This window comes from Palaemon carinicauda, chromosome 35, assembly GCF_036898095.1.
Source record: "Palaemon carinicauda isolate YSFRI2023 chromosome 35, ASM3689809v2, whole genome shotgun sequence".
NCBI lineage: Eukaryota > Metazoa > Arthropoda > Malacostraca > Decapoda > Palaemonidae > Palaemon > Palaemon carinicauda.
Window position 1 is genome coordinate 64137097 of NC_090759.1, and position 25000 is coordinate 64162096.

General features: G+C 34.4%; 3 protein-coding genes across 3 annotated transcripts in view; 2 read left to right on the forward strand and 1 right to left on the reverse strand.

The window, feature by feature from the left end:
• LOC137627521 (vitelline membrane outer layer protein 1-like) overlaps window positions 1–1221 on the reverse strand; it is a 4212-nt gene extending 2991 nt beyond the window's left edge. Inside the window, exons 1-2 of the mRNA XM_068358610.1 lie at window positions 1065–1221; window positions 220–332 (exon numbers count right to left, since the gene is read on the reverse strand). Of these exons, the coding sequence (XP_068214711.1) occupies window positions 220–332; window positions 1065–1182 (231 nt within the window). The 5' untranslated portion in view covers window positions 1183–1221. The remainder of the gene's footprint in view (window positions 1–219; window positions 333–1064) is intronic.
• Window positions 1222–10379: 9158 nt separating this feature from the next.
• Window positions 10380–14376, forward strand: LOC137627802 (vitelline membrane outer layer protein 1-like). The gene is made up of 6 exons (XM_068359160.1): window positions 10380–10526; window positions 11089–11222; window positions 11670–11799; window positions 12668–12840; window positions 13466–13531; window positions 14064–14376. Exons 1-6 carry the CDS (start codon window positions 10478–10480, stop codon window positions 14139–14141), a joined length of 630 nt encoding a protein of 209 aa, XP_068215261.1. The 5' UTR covers window positions 10380–10477; the 3' UTR covers window positions 14142–14376.
• A 6747-nt stretch (window positions 14377–21123) lies between these two features.
• Window positions 21124–25000, forward strand: part of LOC137627801 (vitelline membrane outer layer protein 1-like) — a 7663-nt gene continuing 3786 nt past the window's right edge. The window contains exons 1-3 of the mRNA XM_068359159.1: window positions 21124–21281; window positions 23312–23445; window positions 24704–24833. Of these exons, the coding sequence (XP_068215260.1) occupies window positions 21152–21281; window positions 23312–23445; window positions 24704–24833 (394 nt within the window). The 5' untranslated portion in view covers window positions 21124–21151. The remainder of the gene's footprint in view (window positions 21282–23311; window positions 23446–24703; window positions 24834–25000) is intronic.

Consider the following 25000-nt stretch of genomic DNA (forward strand, 5'->3'; position numbering starts at 1 on the left):
GTTTACTCAAAAGCGCCGTCGTGACCCCATGATCCCTTGCAACAAAATGGTATGATTTGTGGAAGATTTTGTGGGTTTTTGCAAAGCGCGAGCGGTAAGTTAAATCAAAATGAAACCTCATGTTTGTAATTTTGTTGAGAGAAGAAGTTTTTCATTTGGAAATTATTTGTACTATTATCACCATTACTAATAATAGTACTATAAGATATTAGTCCTTACTTTAACTTCGATATCCATGGCAAACGAGCCCTCTTCGCAAAACTCATCTTCTCCCCACTTGCCAGCGTCGAAACCATTGTCCAGGAAGAGAGTTTTCGTAGTCGGGCGATTTGCTGTAAGGAGAATAATTAACGTTTTTTAAACGCTATTGCGACCATAGAGCAAATTCATATCTATATCAGTTTAGTGAGATCTGTGTTACTCTATGGACATAAGTCGTGGTATGACAATGAAACACTCTCCAATATATTTAGTAGATTTGAGAACAAAGCCCTCAGAAGGATATTGGGAGTTGAATGCTAGGATAGGATTAGAAATGAAACTATAAAAGAGATTAATCAAGTGCCATATGTGGATGAGATCATGATGAGGGGTGGATGGAGATGGTTTGGGAATGCTCTTCGCACTCCCCAGGAGAGATTAGTTCACCAAACGTTCAGTTGGGCTCCACAAGGCACTAGAAGAGTTGGAAGACCCAGTCCTACATAGCTGAGGGCTATGAAGTGCGGTGTAGGAGATAATGAATGGAGAAGTATTAGATTAAAAGCTCAAGATAGAATCGACTGGCGTAATCTAACCGAGGCCCTTTGCGTGAGAAGATGATGATGAAATCCTTTTCAAAGCAAATCTAATGAATTTATTCGAAATCTACTTGTTAGTATAGGAAACCAAAGTTTATTTTTCTCCATGTGACATAACTCCCTAAAGTTCTGGGATCATAAGTCCCTTTCAAAGGCAGATATAAAAACCAAATGTCGATTCCATTTTTTTCTAGATCAAGTCAGCCTTATGCTTGCACGGGCTCTTGCTTAGGGAGCACCCCCATAACATTATCCGTAACATACCTGCTATTCCCAGAAGGACATAGCTGAAGAGGACGCAGAGAGAAGCCTGGCGCAGCATATCTGTTAAAAGCAAACTGTTGACTGAGATATTTCCAGATGTTGATGAAATTACGCACATCTTTTTTTCCTCTCGTGTACTTTATAACCGGGGTCTCATTTTTTTTTTTTTTTTTTTTTTTTTTTTTTTTTTGTATCATTGGAAAATCAGACCTTTTTTTCTCTACTTTACATAAGCATAGTTTTTTGCAGTCCGTTGAATGACATTGGTCATCTTATGAAAGAGTTATCCATTGCCTCAGTCACGTGATCATTACAGTGAGTGGCAGTCGTTGAGATTATGGATTTTATAGTTTTTATACCAATCATGTAAAATGACTGATTTAGTAGATCTCATTATACGACTGTTGCCTTGAACTTTCTCGTTCTTATGAAATTTTAATATCTTTGCTGAATCAACTATATTTTTTTCGTTATTTACTTTATCTTTTAGCTGTTCTTTTAATGGTATCAAAACTTTGTTCCCATGAATATTCTTGTATTGCATCGGCTTATTCAAAGAAAATTTTTCGATCTCTCTCTCTCTCTCTCTCTCTCTCTCTCTCTCTCTCTCTCTCTCTCTCTCTCTCTCTCTCTCTCTGTGTGTGTGTGTGTGTGTGTAAGTGCCTTTTGTATGAGATTTTCTCTGGCAAGAAATGTAAATTTTTTGGTGTACCTGTTGATTTTTCTTGAATTCTCTCTCTCTCTCTCTCTCTCTCTCTCTCTCTCTCTCTCTCTCTCTCTCTCTCTCTCTCTCTGTGTGTGTGTGTGTGTAAGTGCCTTTTGTCTGAGATTTCCCCTGGTAAGAAATGTAAATTTTTTGCTGTACCTGTTGATTTCTCTCTCTCTCTCTCTCTCTCTCTCTCTCTCTCTCTCTCTCTCTCTCTCTGTGTTTGGTAGAAAGTCTCCCTGTCTTACGTTTTCTGCCACGTCCTCTAGTGATAAGAGCACTGGGTAAGCTTTTCAAGTGATGCGAAGACCTTCGTGTGAACATCTCTTCAGAAGGACACAATTACCATCTATTAACCCAAATAGGGAATCTTTTTTTTTATAACACTGCTAAAGGGCATGAATCTACAAGGAGAGCTACTGAGAGGATTCTTTCTAAACGGAGTTATTTGTAGGATAGATTTTGATAAGAAGGTACGTGTACGTGCAGACATACACAGGCACATATAGCTTCTCTCTCTCTCTCTCTCTCTCTCTCTCTCTCTCTCTCTCTCTCTCTCTCTCTCACTCTCTCTCTCTCTCTCTCTCTCTCTCTCTCTCTCTCTCTCTCTCTCTCTCTGTATATATATATATATATATTATATATATATATATATATATATGTATATATATATATGTATATATATGTATATATATATATATATATATATATATATGTATATATATGTATATATATATCTATATATATGTATATATACATATATATATATATATATATATATATATATATATATATATATATATATATATATTGATTGATTGATTGTGTGCGTATGTTATGAGAGCAAGAAATTGCGTTTTAGAGAAACATCTAGAATCTAGAAGATAAAATCAAACCGGATAAACAGCGTGGGAAGATACAGGTGACAGAAGCAATTAACGAAAAATGCAGTTAAGTTTCTCTGAAAAAAAAATGAAAAAATAGATATTTCGAAATAGGTTTAGGATTTTTATTTCAACGTAGTTTAGTTGATTACGTCGGTAGAATGAAAGCATAATAAGGATAATGGATATAGATTTGGGGTGACATGACAACATTTTAGTCTAGCACGTATTAATACTTTCATGCTTTATCAAGGTCATTTTGAAATATGATAGTATATGCATGTAATATACCTGTACATTTCCTTTTATATATATGAATGTATATATATATATATATATATATATATTGTATACATACACTATATATATGTATATATATATATATATATATATATATATACATATATATATATATATATATACATATATATAGTATACATACACTGTATATATATAAATATAAATATATATATATATATATATATATATTGTATACATACACTGTATATATATAAATATATATATATATATATATATATATATATATATATATATATATATATATCTTTCTGAGTTGGGATACATTAGCCTGGGTAAAGCGTTTGTAAAATGCCATGATCAGCAAAGCTGTACTATTCAGGATCACCCATACTAGGTTGGTTTGCTGTGAGCGATCAGACAAAAATCTCTCACCATCCCCAATCCACACTGGCTAGCGTGGATATAAAAACTGCCCAAATCCCAGACATGAATAAGGACTTGTTTGAGGCCTTTGTCCTGCAGGGGACTAGAAACGGCTGCATTTGTTGGAGTTTTGTGTGTGTGTGTATATATATATATATATATATATATATATATATATATATACATACATATATATATATATATATATATATATACTTTATATATATATATATATATATATATATATATATATATATATATATATATAGATAGATAGATAGATATATACTGCATATAAATAGACCTATACTATATATATATATATATATATATATATATATATATATATATATATATATATATATATATGTGTGTGTGTGTGTGTGTATATATGCGCGTGTATGCATATACATATATGTATATATGTATATATATACTATATATATACATATATATATATATAATATATATGTATATATAATATATATATGCATATAATATATATATATAAATATATATATATATATATATATATATATATATATATATAGATAGATAGATAGATATATACTGCATATAAATAGACCTATACTATATATATATATATATATATATATATATATATATATATATATATGTGTGTGTGTGTGTATATATGCGCGTGTATGCATATACATATATGTATATATGTATATATATACTATATATATACATATATATATAATATATATGTATATATAATATATATATGCATATAATATATATATATATATAAATATATATATATATATATATATATATATATATATATATATATATATATATATTTACAACAAAGGCAGCCGTTTCCAGTCCTCTGCTGGACAAAGGCCTCAGTCATGTCAATTCATGTCTGAGATTTGGCCAGTTTTCATCACCATGCTGGTCAGTGCGGATTGGTGATGGTGGTAGATTTTCGTCTGATCTTTTACAACAAACCAACCTAGTATGGGTGGCCCTAACTAGTACAGCTTAGTTGAGCATGGTGATTCACAAACCCATTCACCACATTAAGGTATCCTCACTCAGAAAGGGCTATATATATATATATATATATATATATATATATATATATATATATATATATATACTGTATATATATATATCACATCATCCATTACTAGTCCACTGCAGAACAAAGGTCTCAGGCATGTCCTTCCACTTACATCAGTTTATGGACTTTCTGTGCCAGTCCATGTTCGCAGACTTCCTTAGTTCGTCGATCTATCGTCTTCTCTTCCTTCCTCTGTTTGTTTTGCAATCTTTAGGGACCCATTCTGTTATTCTTGATGTCCATATATTATCTGTCATTCTCACTATGTGTCCTCTCTTGTCCATGCCCATTTCTTTTTCTTAAAGTTGTTAGAATATTCTCTACTTCACTACTTTTTAGAGAAAGTGGCATTTTACTTTTAATAATCTCATTTTGTTTACCAAATGCTCTCCATCCCATGCTTATCCTTATTTTAATTTCAGTCTCGTGTACTTGGAAACACTTACTGTCTGTCCTAAGTAAGTATAATCATTAACAATCTCTAGGGGCTTGTCCATAACTTTTATTTATTTTTCTGCATTTTCATTGATCATTATCATAGTTTTACTCATATTCGTTTTCAGTAAGACATTTCTGCTTTCTCTATTCAAATCTTCTATCACCTGTTGCAATTCTTCCCATGATTCATTAACACAACTATATCATCTGACAATCTTTATTTATTAAGGTATTCCCCATTCATATTAACTCCTACATTTTCCCAATCTATATCTTTAAAAACTTCTAGACGTGTTGTGAATAATTTAGGAGAGATGGGGTCTTCCTGTCAAATACTTTCTTAATAGGAATTTTCTCACTATCTTTATGTAGTTTTATTATCGATGTACTTCCTGTATAGATATCTTCAGGTGTTTTAACATAAGATTCTTCTATTCCGTGTTATTGAAGAGCTTTCATTACTGCTCATGTTTTGACAGAATCAAAAGCTTTCTCATAGTCAATAAATGCTATTCATAGTGGTTTGTCATACTCTGTTGAATTTTCCATTAGCTGGTTAATTTCATGGATATGATCAGGTTTTTAATTCCCACTTCTAAAGCCTGCTTACTCTCTTTGCTGTCTTCTATACGGCATAATATGTTCTTTGTAAATATTTTGTATATTACGGAGAGTAAACTTATTGGGCGGTAATTTTTCAGGTCTTTAATGTCTCCCTTTTTTGTGAATTAGTATAATGATAAATTTTTTTCCAAGCTGTAGGTATTGAGCATTTTTTGCAGACATTTGGTGTATAGTTAGACCATATTCTCATACTGCTTTGCTTCTTTAGGTGCCTTCTAATGCTTTATTTACTTCTACTGTTACGTTTTGTACCGACTCACTTGTTTCATTATTTGTATTGGTGAAGTTATTGCCTTTATCGCTATTGTATAGCATTGTAAAGAAATCCTCTGTAATTTTTATCACTCCATCTCTATTGTGGATGATATTTCCATTTTCATCCTCTAAAGCAAACATCTGTTGGCGCCTTGTTCCAAGTCTTCTTCTCATCAATTTGATGCTTCTTCTTTTCTTTATTGTTTCCTCAATTTTGGTCTGATTACGTTTACGAATATCTTGGGTCTTTAGTCCGTTCTGCGAATTCTATCTTATCTCTCATGAATTTTACCCTCACTACCATTTTTTTTTATTTGGATTTTGGCCATTTCTGATAGTTTTTCTGGTCTTGTCTAGGAACTCTTCCATGTATCTCTCGTGCTGATTCCAATACAAATTTTGCTGTGTATATATATATATATATATATATATATATATATATATATATATATATATATATATATACATATATATATAATATGTATAAATAGATAGATAGATATTAGATGTGCTGATTCCAATACAAATTTTGCTGTCCATATACATATATATATATATATATATATATATATATATATATATACATATATATATATATATATAATATGTATAAATAGATTGATAGATAGATAGATAGATAGATGTGCTGATTCCAATACAAATTTTGCTGTCCATATATATATATATATATATATATATATATATATATATATATGTATATATATATATATATATATATATATATATATATATATATATATATATATATATAGATAGATAGATAGATAGATAGATAGATGCTGTATAGGTATATGTATTGTATATACACATATTCCTCTCTTGAACGTGGTTAGGACAGAAGAGCTAGTATCCCAATAGGGAGATTGCTAATCTCATACTCCTTTCTATGACCCCTGCAGATATTGGTAATCCCCTACCCAAGGCAAATCATACCAAGCGAGAGTTAGGTGCTCTACCAGTGGTTCCCAACCTTTTTCCTGTCATTTCCCCCCTGCACCCAGTGCAACCCTCCAGATTTCCCCCTTCATGTGTATGAGGGAAAGAGTAGTTGAAACACACTGTGACGACTTACGAATTTATTTTTCCATTATACAAATATACTGATAAACAAGTAGTTACAGAGTAAAATGGATAGAGAGCGGTTAGTAACAACTAACCGCATAGCCATAGAGCTATGAGGTTAGTTGTTACTAACCGCTCTCTATCCATTTTACTCTGTAACTATTTGTTTATCAGTATATGGAGAACGCTAGTAGCAAAATAAAAGGACTTTTGTTTATTCTTCTACTTCAAAATTGAATTAGTGAGAAGGTTGAGGCTGCTTCTTGTGCACCAGTGTATCAATATCAGGGCTAGCTTTGTCACCTGATATTTTTTTTAGTTAGTAGGTAGCGTAGTTATTTCCCCCCTGGTAGCTTCAAATTTCCCCCAGGGGGAAATTTCCCCCAGGTTGGGAACCACTGTGCTATACCTTTCATTTCTAAAGATAGGACATGGGGTTTCCACATATGATTATGTGTATTACGATAATTTGGTCCACTGAAAAACAACCAACGTACGTGGATCTATTTCGAAACTCTTACATAAAATACTGAAACTACTGTGAGAAAACTACACCTGTTACAAAGCTCAAGGTGACTGCAGCACAGGCAAGCATCGACGAAAGATAAGAAATGGCCATGTCCAAAGTTTCGTGTGAATGTTTTCCACCTGTGTTTAGTGTTGAATAATGTCAGTCTTACGTGAGCTTATATTTACATTTTTATATTGTGCTTGTATTTAAGAGTGTTATTAAAGGTTAATTTAAATGTTGGTTAAGACTCTAATGCGAAGAAGACGGGAGGAAGATGAATAGGGGGTTTTGTTTAGGTTTGCTGGTGTTGTGTCAACAACCTCCAAAGAACGGCTGGCTTGAAATAGGTTAGATTTGAAGAGTCATGGAATACAAAAGGAAAAAGAGAATACCAAGGACTGGTCGTAAATGGAAAGAAACAGTTACTGAACTGTGGAATTTGATCGATTGATTGATTTAAAGTTTTCAGGCATACGATTGCCATAAGGAAAGGAATTTTCCTTTAAGAATAATTACTTGTGCCATATATTTTCATTCTGATTCTGTAAAGAAGAAACTCTATAGCTATAGTAAGTAGCTCTTCTGGGAGAAGGACACTCCAAAATTAAACCATTGTTCTCTAGTCTTGGGTAGTGCCATAGCCTCTGTACCATGGTCTTCCACTGTCTTTGGGTAGCGTTCTCTTGCTTGAGGGTACACTCTGGCACACTTCTCTGTCCTATTTTTCTTCCTCATCTTATTTTAAGTTTGTGTAGTTTATATGGTAGTAGGTTGGCCAGGGTACCAGCCACCCGTTAGGCTACTACTGCTAGAGAGTTATGGGGTCCTTTGACTGGCCAGACAGTACTACATTGGAGCCTTCTCTCTGGGTATGGTTCATTTTCCCTTTGCCTACACAGACACACACGCACATACATAATAGTCTGGCCTATTCTTTACAGACTCTCCTCTGTCCTCATACACCTGACAGCACTGAGATTACCAAACAATTCTTCTTCACCCAAGGGGTAAACTACTGCACTGTAATAGTTCAGTGGCTACTTTCCTCTTGGTTAGGGGCAGAAGAGACTCTTTACCTGTGGTAAGCAGCTCCTGTAGGAGAAGGACACTCCAAAATCAAATCATTGTTCTCTAGTCTTGGGTAGTGCCATAGCCTCTGTACCATGGTCTTTCACTGTCTTGGGTTAGAGTTCTCTTGCTTGAGGGTACACTCGGGCACACTATTTTATCTTATTTCTCTTCCTCTTGTTTTGTTAAGATTTTTATAGTTTATATAGGAGATATTTATTTTAATGTCACTGTTCTTAAAATATTTTATTATTCCTTTTTTCCTTTCGTAACTGGGCTATTTTCCTTGTTCGAGCCCCTGGGCTTATAACATCGTGCTTTTTCAACTAGGGTTGTAGCTTAGCAAATATTAATGATGATTATAATATGAAAGATCTATTTTAATGTTATTCCTGTTCTTAAAACATTTTGTATTGTTTATTACTTCTCTGGTAGTTTATTTATTTCCTTTCCTCACTTGGCTATTTTTCTCTGCTGGAGCCCTTGTGCTTATAACATCCTGCTGTTCCAACTAGGGTTGCAGGTTAACTAGTAATAATAATAATAATAATAATAATAATAGTAATAATAATAATAATAATAATAATAATAATAATAATAATAATGATAATAATAGTAATAATAATAATGATAATAATAATATACCCTATTATCAAGATTGAGAAACTAAAACTTCATTTGATTTTATTATTCGAAGAATTTTAGAGGAAAGGAAACAAGGAAAATCAAATATTTTAAGAACAGCAACAACACTGAAATAAATACATCCTATATAAACTATAAAATCTTTAATAAAACAAGAGGAAGAGAAATTATATTTAATAATGTGCCCGAGTGTACTTTCAAGTATGAGAACTCTAACCCAAGACAGTGGAAGACGATGGTACAGAGGCTATGGCACTACCCAAGACTAGAGTACAATGGTTTGATTTTGGAGTGTTCTTCTCCTAGAAGAGCTGCTTACCAAAACTAAAGAGTCTCTTCTACCCTTACCAAGAGGAAAGTAGCCACTGAACTATTACAGTGCAGTAGTTTACCCCTTGAGTGAAGAAGAATTGTTTATTAATCCCAGTGTTGTCAGGTGTATGAGGACAGAGGAGAGTCTGTAAAGAATAGGCCAGACTATTATGTATGTGTGTGTGTGTGTGTGTAGGCAAAGGGAAAATGAACCATACCCAGAGAGAATGCTCCAATGTAGTACTGTCTGGCCAGTCAAAGGACCCCATAACTCTCTAGCAGTAGTATCCTAACGGGTGGCTGGTACCCTGGCCAACCTACTACCATATAAACTATACAAACTTAAAATAACAAGAGGAAGAAAAATAGGACAGAAAAGTGTGCCAGAGTGTACCCTCAAGCAAGAGAACCCTACCCAAAGACAGTGGAAGACCGTGGTACAGAGGCTATGGCACTACCCAAGACTAGAGAACAATGGTTTAATTTTGGAGTGTCCTTCTCCCAGAAGAACAATTACAGTGCAGTAGTTAACCCCTTGAGAGAAGAAGAATTGTTTGATAATCTCGGTGTTCTCAGGTGCATGAGGACAGAAGAACATCTGTAAAGAATAGGCCAGTCTATTCGGTGAATGTGTAAGCAAAGGGAACGTGCACCGTAACCAGAGACAAAGACCTAATGTAGTACTGTCTGGCTAGTCAAAGGACCCCATAACTCTCATTAGATTGCCAACACCGTGTTTTGACTTCTTAAAGATGCTAATTTCATGCAAGTGTTTTTCTCCGCATAAAGTTGTCATTTCTGGTCAAATTGGGGATATTTTGGTTTCAACACACATCCTTACTCCGTTCTATAATTCATCCTTGTCTGTATTTCACTCTAAGAACAGATACCTTACTTACACAACGGACTCTTGTATAAAAAACAAAAAAAAAACTTTGCCCCAAAATGGAAATCCGACCCGAAACTGATAAGTTGTAAGTCGAGATAAAGCAAAACGTACTTTTCCAATATTTTTTTTTTTTTTTTGAGACAGCATTGCAGAAGGTGTTTATCCTTTTTGCCTTTCGGGAGATTTCGTCTCAGTCGGTTCTGAATCAACAAGACGACAATATGAATTCTCTCCCTGTTGCCATCTGCTTCCTCCTCTACGGCTGCGCGGGTAAATATGGAACCAGGAATACTGGAAATTGAAATAGTACATATATATATATATATATATATATATATATATATATATATATATGTATATATATATATATATATATATATATATATATATATATGTATATATATATATATATGTGTGTGTGTGTGTGTGTGTGTCTGTCTGTCTGTATGTATGTATGTATGTATATATAGATTTTCTCTCTCTCTCTCTCTCTCTCTCTCTCTCTCTCTCTCACTCTCTCTTTATATATATATATATATGTATATATATATATATATATATATATATATATATATATATATATATATATATATACTGTATATACAGTATATATATAGACAGGAATTTGATATTGTATTCACGTATCATAAGCGTTTAGTTATCATAGCCTTATATCAAGCCCTTGTCAATGCCTTTTGACATGCTATAGGATTTAGGATTCCATATATATATATATATATATATATATATATATATATATATATATATATATATATATATATATATATATATATCCCCTACATTAATCATAAACGCCCTCTCTGATCTACAGCTGCTGCCGAGGTATCACTTCCAGGACGTGTCGTCACCAAAAACCTCGTTATAAACAATGCGTTGGATTTCGGAACGTGGGGTGATGTCGAATACTGCTTAGATGGGAGTTACGTTCAGAACATTGAAGTTATGGTATGTGTCGATCTTTATACCTATTCCTCTAATTACGCCGTTTATCTGAATGGTCTTTTGAGAAATAGATTAGTCCCGCTTTCATAGTCTAATTTGAAAATTTTTATTTTAATTCCGTAGTTGGTACACCATTTTCCAACTAGGGTTATTGCTTAGCAAGTAATAATATTAATGATAATAATAATAAAAAATAAAAATGATAATAATAATGTTAATAATAATAACAATAACAACAATAATGATGTTCTTTCCAGCAACTACAACATAATTTCGTCCTGTCGTTTCATATAGGCCTACTACAAAATTGAATAAAATATTGATTTCATCCGGTTTCTTGTGAGAAGTTCGTAATAGAATAAAAAATTTCTTAGAATTTCTTGTCCGAAATTTATTACGCGATATTAATATCATTTCGTTACTAACAACATTGCTTTCTCCCGGTGACAGTTTCAGCCATACTCCATAACCCATCTGGACGAGACTGCCATTAATGCTGTGAAGCTGTTCTGTGTAAGTAAAGCTGGACAAAGCACTGGGTACATCACCTCAAAGGTCGGCGAGAGTGGAGATTGGCAAGGTAATACAAAAGTATGTTTTTATGTTGAACAGGCTGACATAAGTCTCTCTTCATAGTTTATTATAACAGATCTATTTCAAATTGACTGCTGATCTTAGGATATTTCAAATTCATTATATATTAGGCCTACTTCTCATATAGCGTATTTATTCCCTTATTTCCTTTCGTCGCTGGGCTATTTTTTCCCAGTTGGAGCACATCATAGTTTCTCTTCATTTTAATATATGACAAATTTATTTTAACCTTGAAGGTGATATTAAGATATTTTTTTTTCATATTTTTTGTTTATTACTTCTCATATAGGTTTTTTTTTTTATTTCTTTTCCCCTAGGCTATTTTTCATAGTTGGAGCCCTTTGCCCTAAGCATTCTGCTTTTCCAACTAAGTTTGTAGCTTGGATAATAATAATAATAATAATAATGATAATAATAATAATAATAATGATAATAATAATAATAATAATGATAATAATAGTAATAATAATAATATACTTATTAGGTATTCCGAAGAACAGTTTTCACCAAAAATATCTGGGCTCATTTTCATTCATCATTTGCTTGCCCAAACTTTGAGTTAGATATCCGTTTGTTGTCGATAATGAATATTTTCTAAACCAAATGAAAATAAATGCGATATGAGTAATGTTTCCTTTGGTCTAGTTTCAAGCACCGGAAGGTTTGCCATTGGTTTACCCCTAGTGATTTGAAATTCAAAATTAAAGGCTCGTTATAACAGCCATTCGCCCAAAACAGATTTCCTTCTGTCCTTTATCTTCATGTTTTGGCTCCTCCTTACTAGGTCTTCAACTTCTTTAACTTTCCTTTCCTCCAGGTTTCACTACTAAAATATTCTAAATATTCTCCCGCAGGTGTGAGAATGTGCCCCAACGGACGCATGACTGGCGTGAGGGCCAGAGTGTTGCCATATCAGGGATCTTCTGGTGATGACGTCGCCGTCCAGAACATTGAGATTCAGTGCAATTATGGAGAAAGCACAGTTCTGGCCTTAGATGAGACACTCCTCAGCAAAGATGGAGTTCAGGTATTTTGTGGGCGCACTTGGGCGTAGCCAGGGTGGGTGGTGGAAAGGGGACTGATGGTTCTTCGTAATATTCGGAAGGTACAAACAATTATATTACAAAACAAAAATCATGCAAGTTCAGAAATTTTATTGTTACATTGCAGTCGATGATGCACAAATGTGCCCCATAACATATTCTGTGATTTGAAAGCAATGTCAACGTATTAACGATATTTCAAATAATAGAATTTGTATAAATATTTTTGGGCACCATCTCCTCCCTCACTGGAATCTTGGCTATACCCATAAATGTTATTCATAAATTACATCTAATTATATTTCAAACAGTATAGTTTGTCTTAATTGCTTATACCCTTATGCAAGAAATATATTGATATCTTTCTTGGAAAAAAATTGTTCATGATTTCCTTGATATTTTTTGTAAATTAGTTTATCATTTCCAACATAAAATTGCCTATTAATGGTTTATTTGAAAATATGAATTAAATTTTCATGGTTTTCTTGCATTTTATAAGATTATGCCATTACAAACTCATATTATTGATTATTTATGTCAACCAACTAACCGTAACATCTTATTCAGTATTCAAATGAGTATTACTGAAACGAAGACACTGGTTTTCAGGTACAACCCGGAGAATGGAGTGAGTGGTCAGTGTGTGACAGCGACTCGGCTGTATGCGGTCTTAAGGTAAAAACGATATCGACACTTTTCTGTGTGTCTATTTTCTTTAAATAATTTGAATATAATCATCTTGTTTCGCTTCGTGAGGTGAAATTTTTTTCCGTTAGGTTGAGTCTAATTCACTTCAGAATCATTCTTGGCTTAGTAATCATTATACAGTACAGATATTGTTGAAGAGTCATTTCGTGTATTCATTCATGCATCACTAAAAGTGTGTATTAGAGTATATAGTATATTCCAAGCACTAAATCAGTGACAAGGGAATCCCTTAATATTCATCAGCTTTGCCAGATATTCGTTTACGCATTGTTGTAATAGGCCTACAGGTTTTCGGTATTTCATAAGATTATATATATTCAAATATTAATGTCTTCTAATCCACAAATGAAGTAAAGTTTATATTTGTTCCAACGACACAAATCCTATATTCTCCTAGTACGATATGAATTAAAATTTAAATCCTTCCATCCCTCAATGAGAAAAGACACCCGAACACGAACCTCAAATAACGAGGTTAAAAGTGATTCCTGTTCCACAGGTGCGCTACGAAAAGACGTTCCTTCTCCAAGACACAACAGCTGTCAGCGACGTCTCACTGTATTGCTGCTCTATCTAGATGACTGTAATTGACCCCTCCCCCCACCAACGGATTGATTGAATGCATATTACAAAACGGCGTTGCATCCACCAAGGACATCGACGCCTGCTCAGGTCCATCTGCTGATGACCATAGACTCTGGGGAATGTAGTAGGCCTATGTTCACTCAGTCTTTTCAGAAAACATCCTACTGGTCATTCTTCGGGGGAAAACATGTATTGGAATGCTGATTTAATAAATTGTTGATACACTTTTTGTGTGTTTTCTTACGTGTGTGTGTATTAATGTAAGAAGTATAGTGAAAATGACCAATGGTCACTTGTAGATATGAAGAAACCTGAGAAACATAGCGTTGGCAAATAAGCCGCTAAATAATGATCTCCATTTAATGAAGATGGTAGCCTATACCCCTTACCAAGGAGTTCCTTTAATGTAGATGGGCTATCCCATCTAACCCACTGGACTACTTTATAAGGATGAGATATCACTAACTAAAACCACAAGGCTACTTTAATAAAGTTGAGATACCACGCCCTCATCCGTCTAGCTAGTTAAGTGAAGATTTGGTATCAACTCCCACTGATAGGGCTACTTGGAGGAAGATGAGATATCACCTCTAACCACGGGGCTGCAACAATTATGTTATCACCCCATCAAAGGGACTACTTTGATCATATTTAGATATCCCCCCTCCACCCGTGGGACTACTTAAATGAAGATTAGTTATCACACCCAACCACAGAGCTACATTTAGGTGAGATACACCCTATACAGGACTAATTCAATATGGGTGAGATATCACTTAGCCAAGGGGGTAATGTAATGAAGATGAGGTATCGCCCCCAATACAGGAGCTAATTTTATGAAGATGAGATATAACCTACCTATGGGCTACTTTAATGAAGTTGGTATAGCACCCCTTCCCACAGGACTATACAAAACAATGAGATATGACCCCAACCCAGGGAACTATTTTCATGAAATATATCACCCCCCAGGTATGTGTTTAGTTTAATGAAGATGAGATGTCGCCTCCATCCAAGGGGCTACTTTAATGAATTTGAGATATCACCCCTAGCCACAGGGGTTATTTGATGAATGGGATGTATCACCCCCCGCACATAGGGCTAATTTAAAGGAAAACAGGTATCGCTCTCTGCAATGGGACTATTTTTTTATGTTGATGAAACATTATACCTCACGGGGCTAATTTCTTGTATATGAGATAACACACACTGCCACAGGACTTATTATATTGAAGTTGAGATATCATATCATAGAACAGAGCTAATTTATATAGGATTAGATATCAATTTAATGAAGACAAGATATCACCTTTACTCGAGTGACTACATGAAGGAATATGAGATGTCACCGCACCAACGGGACTAATTTCTTGAAGAGATTTAACCTCATCCACAGGGCTAATTTAATTAATCTTAGATATCAACCCTACCACAGTGGCTAATTTAATGAAGAGTAGATACCATTCTCACCTAAGGGGCTATTTTAATGTAGATGAGCTTTAAAATTATTACTATAATAAGCCCAAAGGCTCCAACAGGAAAAAATATCCCAGTGAGGAAAGGAAACAAGGAAATAAGAAAAATAAGAGAATTAATACACAATCAAAATTAAATATTTTAAGAACAGTAATAACATTAAATTAAATCTTTCATATATAAACTATAAAAGCTTGAAAAAACAAGGGGAAGAGAAAGAAGATTGAATAGTGTGCCTAGGTGTACCCTCAAGCAAGAGAACTCTAATCCAAGACAGTGGAAGGCCATGGTACAGAGGCTATGGCACTACCCAAGACAAGAGGACAATGGTTTAGTATTGTAGTGTCCTTCTCTTAGAAGAGGTGCTTACCATAGCTAAAGAATCTCTTCTACCCTAACCAAGAGTAAAGTAGCCACTGAACAATTACTGTGCAGTAGTTAACATCGTGAGCGAAGAAGAATTGTTTGGTAATCTCAGTGCCGTCAGGAGTATGAGGACAGAGGAGAATGTGGAAAGAATAGGCCAGACTATGTAGGCTGTGTAGGCAAAGAAAAAAAATATCCTTAAGCAGAGAGAGGCAACCAATTTAGTGCTATCTGGCCAGTCAAAGGACACAATAACTCTCCAGCGGTAGTATACTCAACGAGTGGCTAGTGCTCTGGCCAAACTAAACAACACCAGACCTCCTACAACTTAATTTCTCCCATCCTACTTAAAATCCCAAGCCCCAGTCCTATTATGGATGTATGATTTAAAAGGCCTTTTACAGATGGAGCTGCTTTATTGAAGATGTGGAATAACTCCTACCAAAGGTTAATTTATTCGAGATTAGATCACTCGGAAAGGCAAATTTAATGAATATGAAATATAACTCACGACCCAAGGGGATAATTCATTGAAGTTGATATACACTCCAAGCTCGTGGCTAATTGAATGAAGGCAAAATATCACCCCAGCCACATGGGCTGATTTAATAAAGATGATATGTCACCCCAGCCACTTTCCTAATTGAATTAAGATGAGCCACCACACCCGCCTGAGGCCTTATTTAATGAGGATAAGATATCACACCCCTCCACTTGGCTAATTATATGAAGAATAGATATCGCTCCCACTACGGGTTGTCGTGGCCTGATTGGTAACGTCTCTGCCTGGTGTTTGCCAGTCGGAGGTTCGAGTCTCGCTCAGTCTCGTTAGTGCCATTAGTGTCTGCAGCCTTACCATCCTTGTGAGCTAAGGATGGGGGGTTTGGGGGAGCCTATAGGTCTATCCGCTGAGCCATCAGCAGCCATTTGCCTGGCCCTCCCTGGTCCTAGCTTAGGTGGAGAGGGGGCTTGGGCGCTGATCATATAAAATATGGTCAGTCTCTAGGGCATTTTCCTGCTTGCTAGGGCAATGTCACTGTCCCTTGCCTCTGCCATTCATGAGCGACCTTTAAACCTTTAAACCTTTAAACGATATATCACCCCCACCTACTTAGCTGATTTAATGAAAATGAGTTATCACGCACTGCCTCAGAACCTATTCTATTGAAGATGAGATATCACGCCGCCATCCATCGAGCTACTTTATTAATTTAACGAAGATGAGATATCACCCACTATCACTTAGCTAATTTGATGAAGATGAGATATCAGCCCCCACCCACTTAGCTGATTTAATAAAAAGGAGATATCACAACCATCCACTTGACTAATTTAACGAAGGCAAGATATCAGCCCACCCACTTAGCTAATTTATAGAAGATAAGATATCACCCCCACTTACTTGACTAATTAAACGAGTATGAGATGTCACCCCTACCAACTTAGGTAATATAATTTAAAGATGATGAGATACACCCTCACCCACTTGACTAATTAAATGAATATGAGATATCACCCCTACCTGCTTAGCTAATTCAACGGAAATGAGATATCACCCTTACCCACTTGACTAATTTAACGAATATGAGATATCACCCCTACCTACTTAGCTAATTTAACGAAGATGAGATATCACCCCACCCACCTAACTAATTAAATGAATATGAGATATCACCCGTACCCGCTTAGCTAATTCAACGGAAATGAGATATCACCCTTACCCACTTGACTAATTAACGAATATGAAATATCACCCCTACCCACTTAGCTAATTTAAAAAAGATGAGATATCACCCCCACCCACTTAACTAATGAAATGAATATGAGATATCAGCCCTGCCCGCTTAGCTAATTCAACCGAAATGAGATATCACTCCACCCACTTAACTAATTAAACGAATATGAGATATCACCCCTACCCAATTAGCTAATTTAACGAAGATGAGAAAAAAACCCCACCCACTTATATAATTAAACGAATATGAGATATCACCCCTACCCACTTAGCTAATTTTGCGAAGATGAGATATAACCCTCACCCACTTATATAATTAAATGAATATGAGATATCACCCCTACCCACTTAGCTAATTTTGCGAAGATGACATATCACTTTACCCACTTTACTTATTTACCCAAGATGAGATATCACTCCCCCCACCTTTCTAATGTAGCAAAGATGGGTTATCACCCCCAGCCACTTCTCTAATTTAATAAAGATGAGATACCACCCCCATCAAATTGACTTATTTAACAAAAATGAGATATCATCCCCATCCATTTGACTAATTTAAAAAAGATGAGATATCCCCCCACCTACTTAGCTAATGGAACGAAGATGAGATATCACCCCACCCACCTAACTAATTAAATGAATATGAGATATCACCTGTACCCGCTTAGCTAATTCAACGGAAATGAGATATCACCCCACCCACTTAGCTAATTTAACAAAGATGAGATATCATCCCCACCCACTTAGCTAATTCAACAAAGATAGATGTAATCTCCACCCACTTGACTAATCTATCAAATATATCACCCACACTCACTTGATCAGTTTAATGATGAGATATCACCCCACCCACTTGGCTAATTTAACGAAGATGAGATATCACCCCTACCCTCTTCAGTAATTTAACGAAGATAAGATATCACCCCAAACCACTTGGCTAAATTAACGAATATGAGATATAACCACCACCCACTTGACTAATTTAGTAAAGATATGATATCACACCCACTCACCTAGCTAATTTAATGAAGATGAGATATCAACCCAACCATTTAGCTAGTTTAACGAAGAGGAGATATCACCCCCACCCACTTGACTAATTTAACGAAAATGAGATATCACCCCCACTCACTTAGCTATTTTAACGAAGATGAGATATCACCCCCACACACTTGACTAATTTAACAAAGATATCACCCCCACCTACTTGACTAATTTAACAAAGATGAGATATCACCCCCACCCACTTGATTAGTTTAACGAAAATGAGATATCGCCCCCACCCACTTGACTAATTTAATGAAGAAGAGATATCACCCCCACACACTTGACTAATTTAACAAAGATGAGATCTCACCTCCCCCCTCTTAGCTAATTTGATAAAGATGAGATATCTCCTCCACCCACTTGACTAATTTAACGAAGATGAGATATCATTCCCACCAACTTAGCTAATTTAATGAAGATGAAATATAACCTCCATCCACTTAGGTAATTTAACGAAGATGAGATATCAACCCCACCCACTTGACTAATTTATTGAAGATGATATATCACCCCCACCCACTTAGCTAATTTATGGAAGTTGAAATCTCACCTCCCCCCTCTTAACTAATTTGATAGAGATGAGATATCTCCTCCACCCACTTGACTAATTTAACGAAGATGAGATATCATTCCCACCCACTTGGCTAATTTAATGAAGATGAAATATCACCTCCACCTACTTAGCTAATTTAAAGAAGATGAGATATCACCCAAACCCACTTGACTAATTTAACGAAGAGGAGACATCACCCCCACTCACTTAGCTAATTTTATGAAAATGAAATATCACCTCCACCTACTTAGCTAATTTAAAGAAGATGAGATATCACCCAAACCCACTTGGTTAATTTAATGAAGATGAAATATCACTTCCACCCACTTGACTAATTTAACGATGATGAAATATCACCCCCACCCACATAGGTAATTTAATGAAGATGAGATATCATTCTCTCCCACTCGACTAATTTAAAGAAGATGAGATATCACCCCCACACACTTGACTAATTTAACGAAGAAGAGATATCACCCACACACTTGACTAATTTAACAAAGATGAGATATCACCCCCACCCACTTGACTAATTTAACAAAGATGAGATATCACCCCCACCCACTTGACTAATTTAACAAAGATGAGATATCACCCCCACCCATTAAGCTAATTAACGAAGATGAGATATCATACTGTAGGTGTAACGCCACAAAACTCTCAGCATCCAATCAATAAATATTATGTGTAGTGTTAAAGGTGATGCAACGTCGAAATAAAACGGAAATAAAAGTTTACAGTCAATTAGAATTTTATTTACTGAATAATTTCATGAATTCGAGGACGTGTGTGAAGCATCACTTATTTGAATTCAGAATTTGTCCTCGAGTCCATGGGAACCTTTTAACAAAACGTCACACACTTGTTGACAGAACCCGAGTAAAGATTGGTAATGTTTCTCAAGGTATTAGGAAATATAATGAAAACTAAAATAACTAGAAAAATATTCCAGCTTTTAGAGGTGTCTAATAATTTCATGTTTTAAATGTGTCTTTTCATACTATGAAATTCTATCAATCCATGTAAAGTTAAACTAATAAAACATGGCAAGATATTTCGTGCAATGCACAACGTCATATGAAAGTATATTGAATATATTTTCCTTATATTTTATGAAGGTAAAAATATGAGGTACGAAGATCACAAGGAGTGCCCATTAGAATTTTATATTGTCAACTTTCTAAAGCCATTAATTACCTAGATACGTTTCTTTACTGATATATTTATCTATAATTCCAACAAGAACCACGAAAACCTATTGCAAGTCGTTATGTAAATATAGTTTATAATGATCATCGTAATTAGATGTCAATTATAATTTTTCTCTCTCTCTCTCTCTCTCTCTCTCTCTCTCTCTTTCTCTGTGTGAGAGAGAGAGAGAGAGAGAGAGAGAGAGAGAGAGAGAGAGAGAGAGAGAGAGAGAGAGAGAGAGAGAGAGAGAGAGAGAGAGTGTTACATCACAAAACGATGCCGCACAAGTTAGGTGTCCTTTCATCTGGCATTTTCCCATGGGTGGGAAAACCTGCTTTTTATTTTTATTTTTTTCTCCTTTTCATATCAATGGGAAAAATCCATCACTCCGTCTATTTATATATTGTTCCGTTTCAGTTGTGCGTGCGTGCATCCACAAGAAATCATAGCGTTTATGATAATAATACAGCGTTTAAGCCTACTGGTAAACCGTCAATATATGGTTTTTATTTTAACCATATTATTAGCTTTATCAAACGATAAATAATCAACAGAGTATTTTCCTTGTCCTCAATTTTGAGAATCCAAATTCCAAGCTTACGAAAGCGCTTGGCACAAAAAAAAAAAAAAACTGATGACGTCAGATCCTTCCCGCGTATCTGCCAGTCGAAATATTGGAGTTCGTTCAGTTCCTAACGTAGCAAAGATGGCGTCAACAGCTTTCTGGTTTACTTTCTGCCTCGCCCTGTCTTGTAGACTTACAGGTAACCTTTGACAGTTTCGTTATTTCTTATTTATAGCTAGAGAGAGAGGATAACAGTAAAATTATGTCATAGTATCTCACCATTATGTGTGATTATTTAATTCACGAATGATGTAGCTTAAATAGCTATTTAGAAGACTTAAACATCATCATCATCATCAACAACAACATCTACGCCTATTGACGCAAAGGGCATCGGTTAGATTTCGCCAGTCGTTTGTAACTTGAACTTATAAATCAATACCTCATTGATCCTTTCACATTCCAATGATATTTCATATTCCATATCCTATTCCGTTTTCGTCCTCTCTGTCTTTCTTCTATTTATCTTCAGCCCTATTCGTGTGATATTTCATGCATTCTGGTAAGCAACTGTTCCATCCATTACAATATCCATGAGGATGATAAACAACATAGGTGATAACAGATTCTCTTGGAGTACTCCACTGTTCATTGGAAATTCATTTGATAGGACTCCATTAACATTAACTTTGCACTTGTTATGCTCATGAACAGACTTAATCAAATATACATATTTAAAGGAAACTCCATAAAAACGTAGGATTCTCCACAAAATTAGCCAGTGCACACTACCAAAGGCTTTTTCATAGTCTACAAATGCCATCATAAGTGGATTTCTCTATTCTACACATTACTGTACATGTCTGAAAATGAAAATTTGGTCAGTACAACTTTTACCTTTTCTAAATCATGCTTGTTCGCCTCTCAAATTTTCATCAATCTTTCTCTCTAGCTTCTTTAGAATAAGCATGCTATATATCTTAATGATAACTGAAGTAAATGTGATCCTTTTTTTTTTTTTTTGCCATTCTCACCAACAATCCTAGCTCCCATTCATCAGGTTTTGCCTCTTCGCGTCACATTCTACAAAATAATCTTGTAAGTATTCTGGGAGTCACTTCATTTTCGGTCAATATCATCTAAACAGTTATTCCATCGTATCCAGGGGCTTTCCATCTTTTGAGTTTTTGTTTTAAGAATAGCTTCGACTTCAAACACATTGAACTCACTCATGGGCACATCAAGGTCTTCCCTAGCTTCAATATCAATCAAATTATTCCCTTCATATCCCCTATTCATGACCTCACTAAAGTGTTCCATCCAACGTTGTCTTTTTTATCTTCTGTTGTTATAACGGATCCATCTCTCTGATGGGTATATGCTTCTTCTTTACTCCAGTAGAGATTTCGTTGATAATTCTATGAGGAATTCTTACGCCATAGCCACTCCCTGAATTCATAGCTTTGTCAGCCTCATCTGCTTTACTGTCTGAATATTCTCTCCAATCATTCCTGGTTTTTCTTTTGACTTCACTATCAATACTGGAATACTTAGCATGCTCCACCATGTAATTTTCATTTCTTCCTCAAAAAATTATCAACAATCAATTTATCTCTTTGTCTCCTTTTTATAGTATCCCAAGTATAATTTGATATCCATGGTTTTCTCCTTGTACCTGCGTGTCCCATATATATATATATATATATATATATATATATATATATATATATATATATATATATATTATATATATATATATATATATATATGTATATATATGTATATATATATATATATATATATATATGCGTGTGTATATATATATATATATATATATATATATAGATATGTGTGTATATATATGTAAATATATATATATACATATATATATATATATATCCAGACACTTGCTCTTTATATTATGAGAGATATACCAATGGCATATCCTCTCACCCCCCATGAGGATTTTAATATGAAATCAATATGAAATCTTGATTAATTTATCAATCACCTAATTGAAAACGTCGTCACTAATAATATCATTGGCAGGGGAAAATTTACGATAATGTTTCTTACTTATTTTCAATCACTTATTTGACACCAGTTTCTGCTTTCACCAGATATCCGTCTATCACGCAAATCTTGGTAACGTTGACCATACAAGAGATAAGCTTTAAACCCAGGCTTATTTAATTTAAAGACTAATGAAATTTCTTTATTCCATTTCAGAGGCGGAACAGAGTGTTCCAGTCGGTCGAATAATCACCAAGAACTTGATGCTCAGCAATGGGCTTGATTACGGCAATTGGGGTATCATTGAATACTGTCCAGATGGAAGTTTCGCCGCTGATATTGAGGCATTGGTAAGATGAAGAGCTATTTTCATATATGCTTTGGAGAGTATGGCATATTGGTTTGAGGTTCCTGGGGAAATGTTAGATCCTTTACGACATGGCAGTATGTGTGTGCGGGCGTTTGTAAATGCTTCCATGGAGCTTTGTTTCTCATGGAATTTAAAACACGCGCGCGCTCTCACTTACACACACACACACACATATATATATATATATATATATATATATATATATATATATATATACACGTATATTTGCATATACTGTATATATATATATATATATATATATATATATATATATATATATATATATATATATATATATATATATATATATACACGTATATTTGCATATACTGTATATATATATATAATATATATATATATATATATATATATATAATATATATATATATATATATATATATATATATATATAATGTGTGTGTATATATATACAGAGAGAGAGAGAGAGAGAGAGAGAGAGAGAGAGAGAGAGAGAGAGAGAGAGAGAGAGAGAGACATAGATATCATCACCATATTTTATCTATTCATTCATATTGCTCCATATTTCACTCTCACTACATTTACATTTTAAGGCGTCAAATCAGACAAAGTGTTGTCGGCATCGCATTACATTAGAATGCTTGCGTCCAGCAACAAGAATAAATTATATTGACAAATAATACAGATCTTTATCATATGCTGACGTCACATAAAAACAGGTAAATTTAGGTCTTTAAATTTCAGACGCAAACAAATACCAAACCCAGCTTCTTTTCATTAATTATTTCAACTAGTTAAAAAAAAAACTCAATTTATCCCTCGATCTGTTTTATTCTCCTGAACGTTTACTTTTTTCAATGTCAATTTCATAAATTTTAGTAAATTTATTCATTTACATTTGTAGCATCCATTCTTTTGTCCCACCTTCGTATATATATATATATGTATATATATATATATATATATATATATATATATATATATATATATATACGTAATGCTATATTGTTCATTTTGTTTTTGATATATAGGCGATGATAATGAACTTATTTTGTTCATTACTACACATCTTTCATAAATTATTATTTAACATTATTCATTTTGCAATACTATTCTTTATCCTTCCAGATTTTCATAACGATATTAATTACATAATTTTATACTTATCTGCTGTAACAAGAATATATTAAAAAATATTAGAGGAAAATAATCAAAAACTAAACTTATAACAATATCTCCATCTTTTTCACTTCTTGCAGTACCAAGACCCCACTCTGACAGACATCGACGAAACAGCCCTAAACGCCATCAAATTATATTGCCAGACTCCTGACGGTCACCACCAGGGCTACATCTCGTCGACTATTGGTCAAGAAGGAGAATGGAAAGGTAAAGGAGAAAGAGGGGGAAGGATTTGATTGCCAAGGATAACGGATAAAGTTCTTAGGGCTCGGCCAGACCAAGCGCGGCTAGCGGGGAGGTTAGCGTCAAGAGGTTCCAGCTGATAATTGAAACCTTAGGTATCTTATGTAGGTGGCCAGATAGGAGTCGCGAGG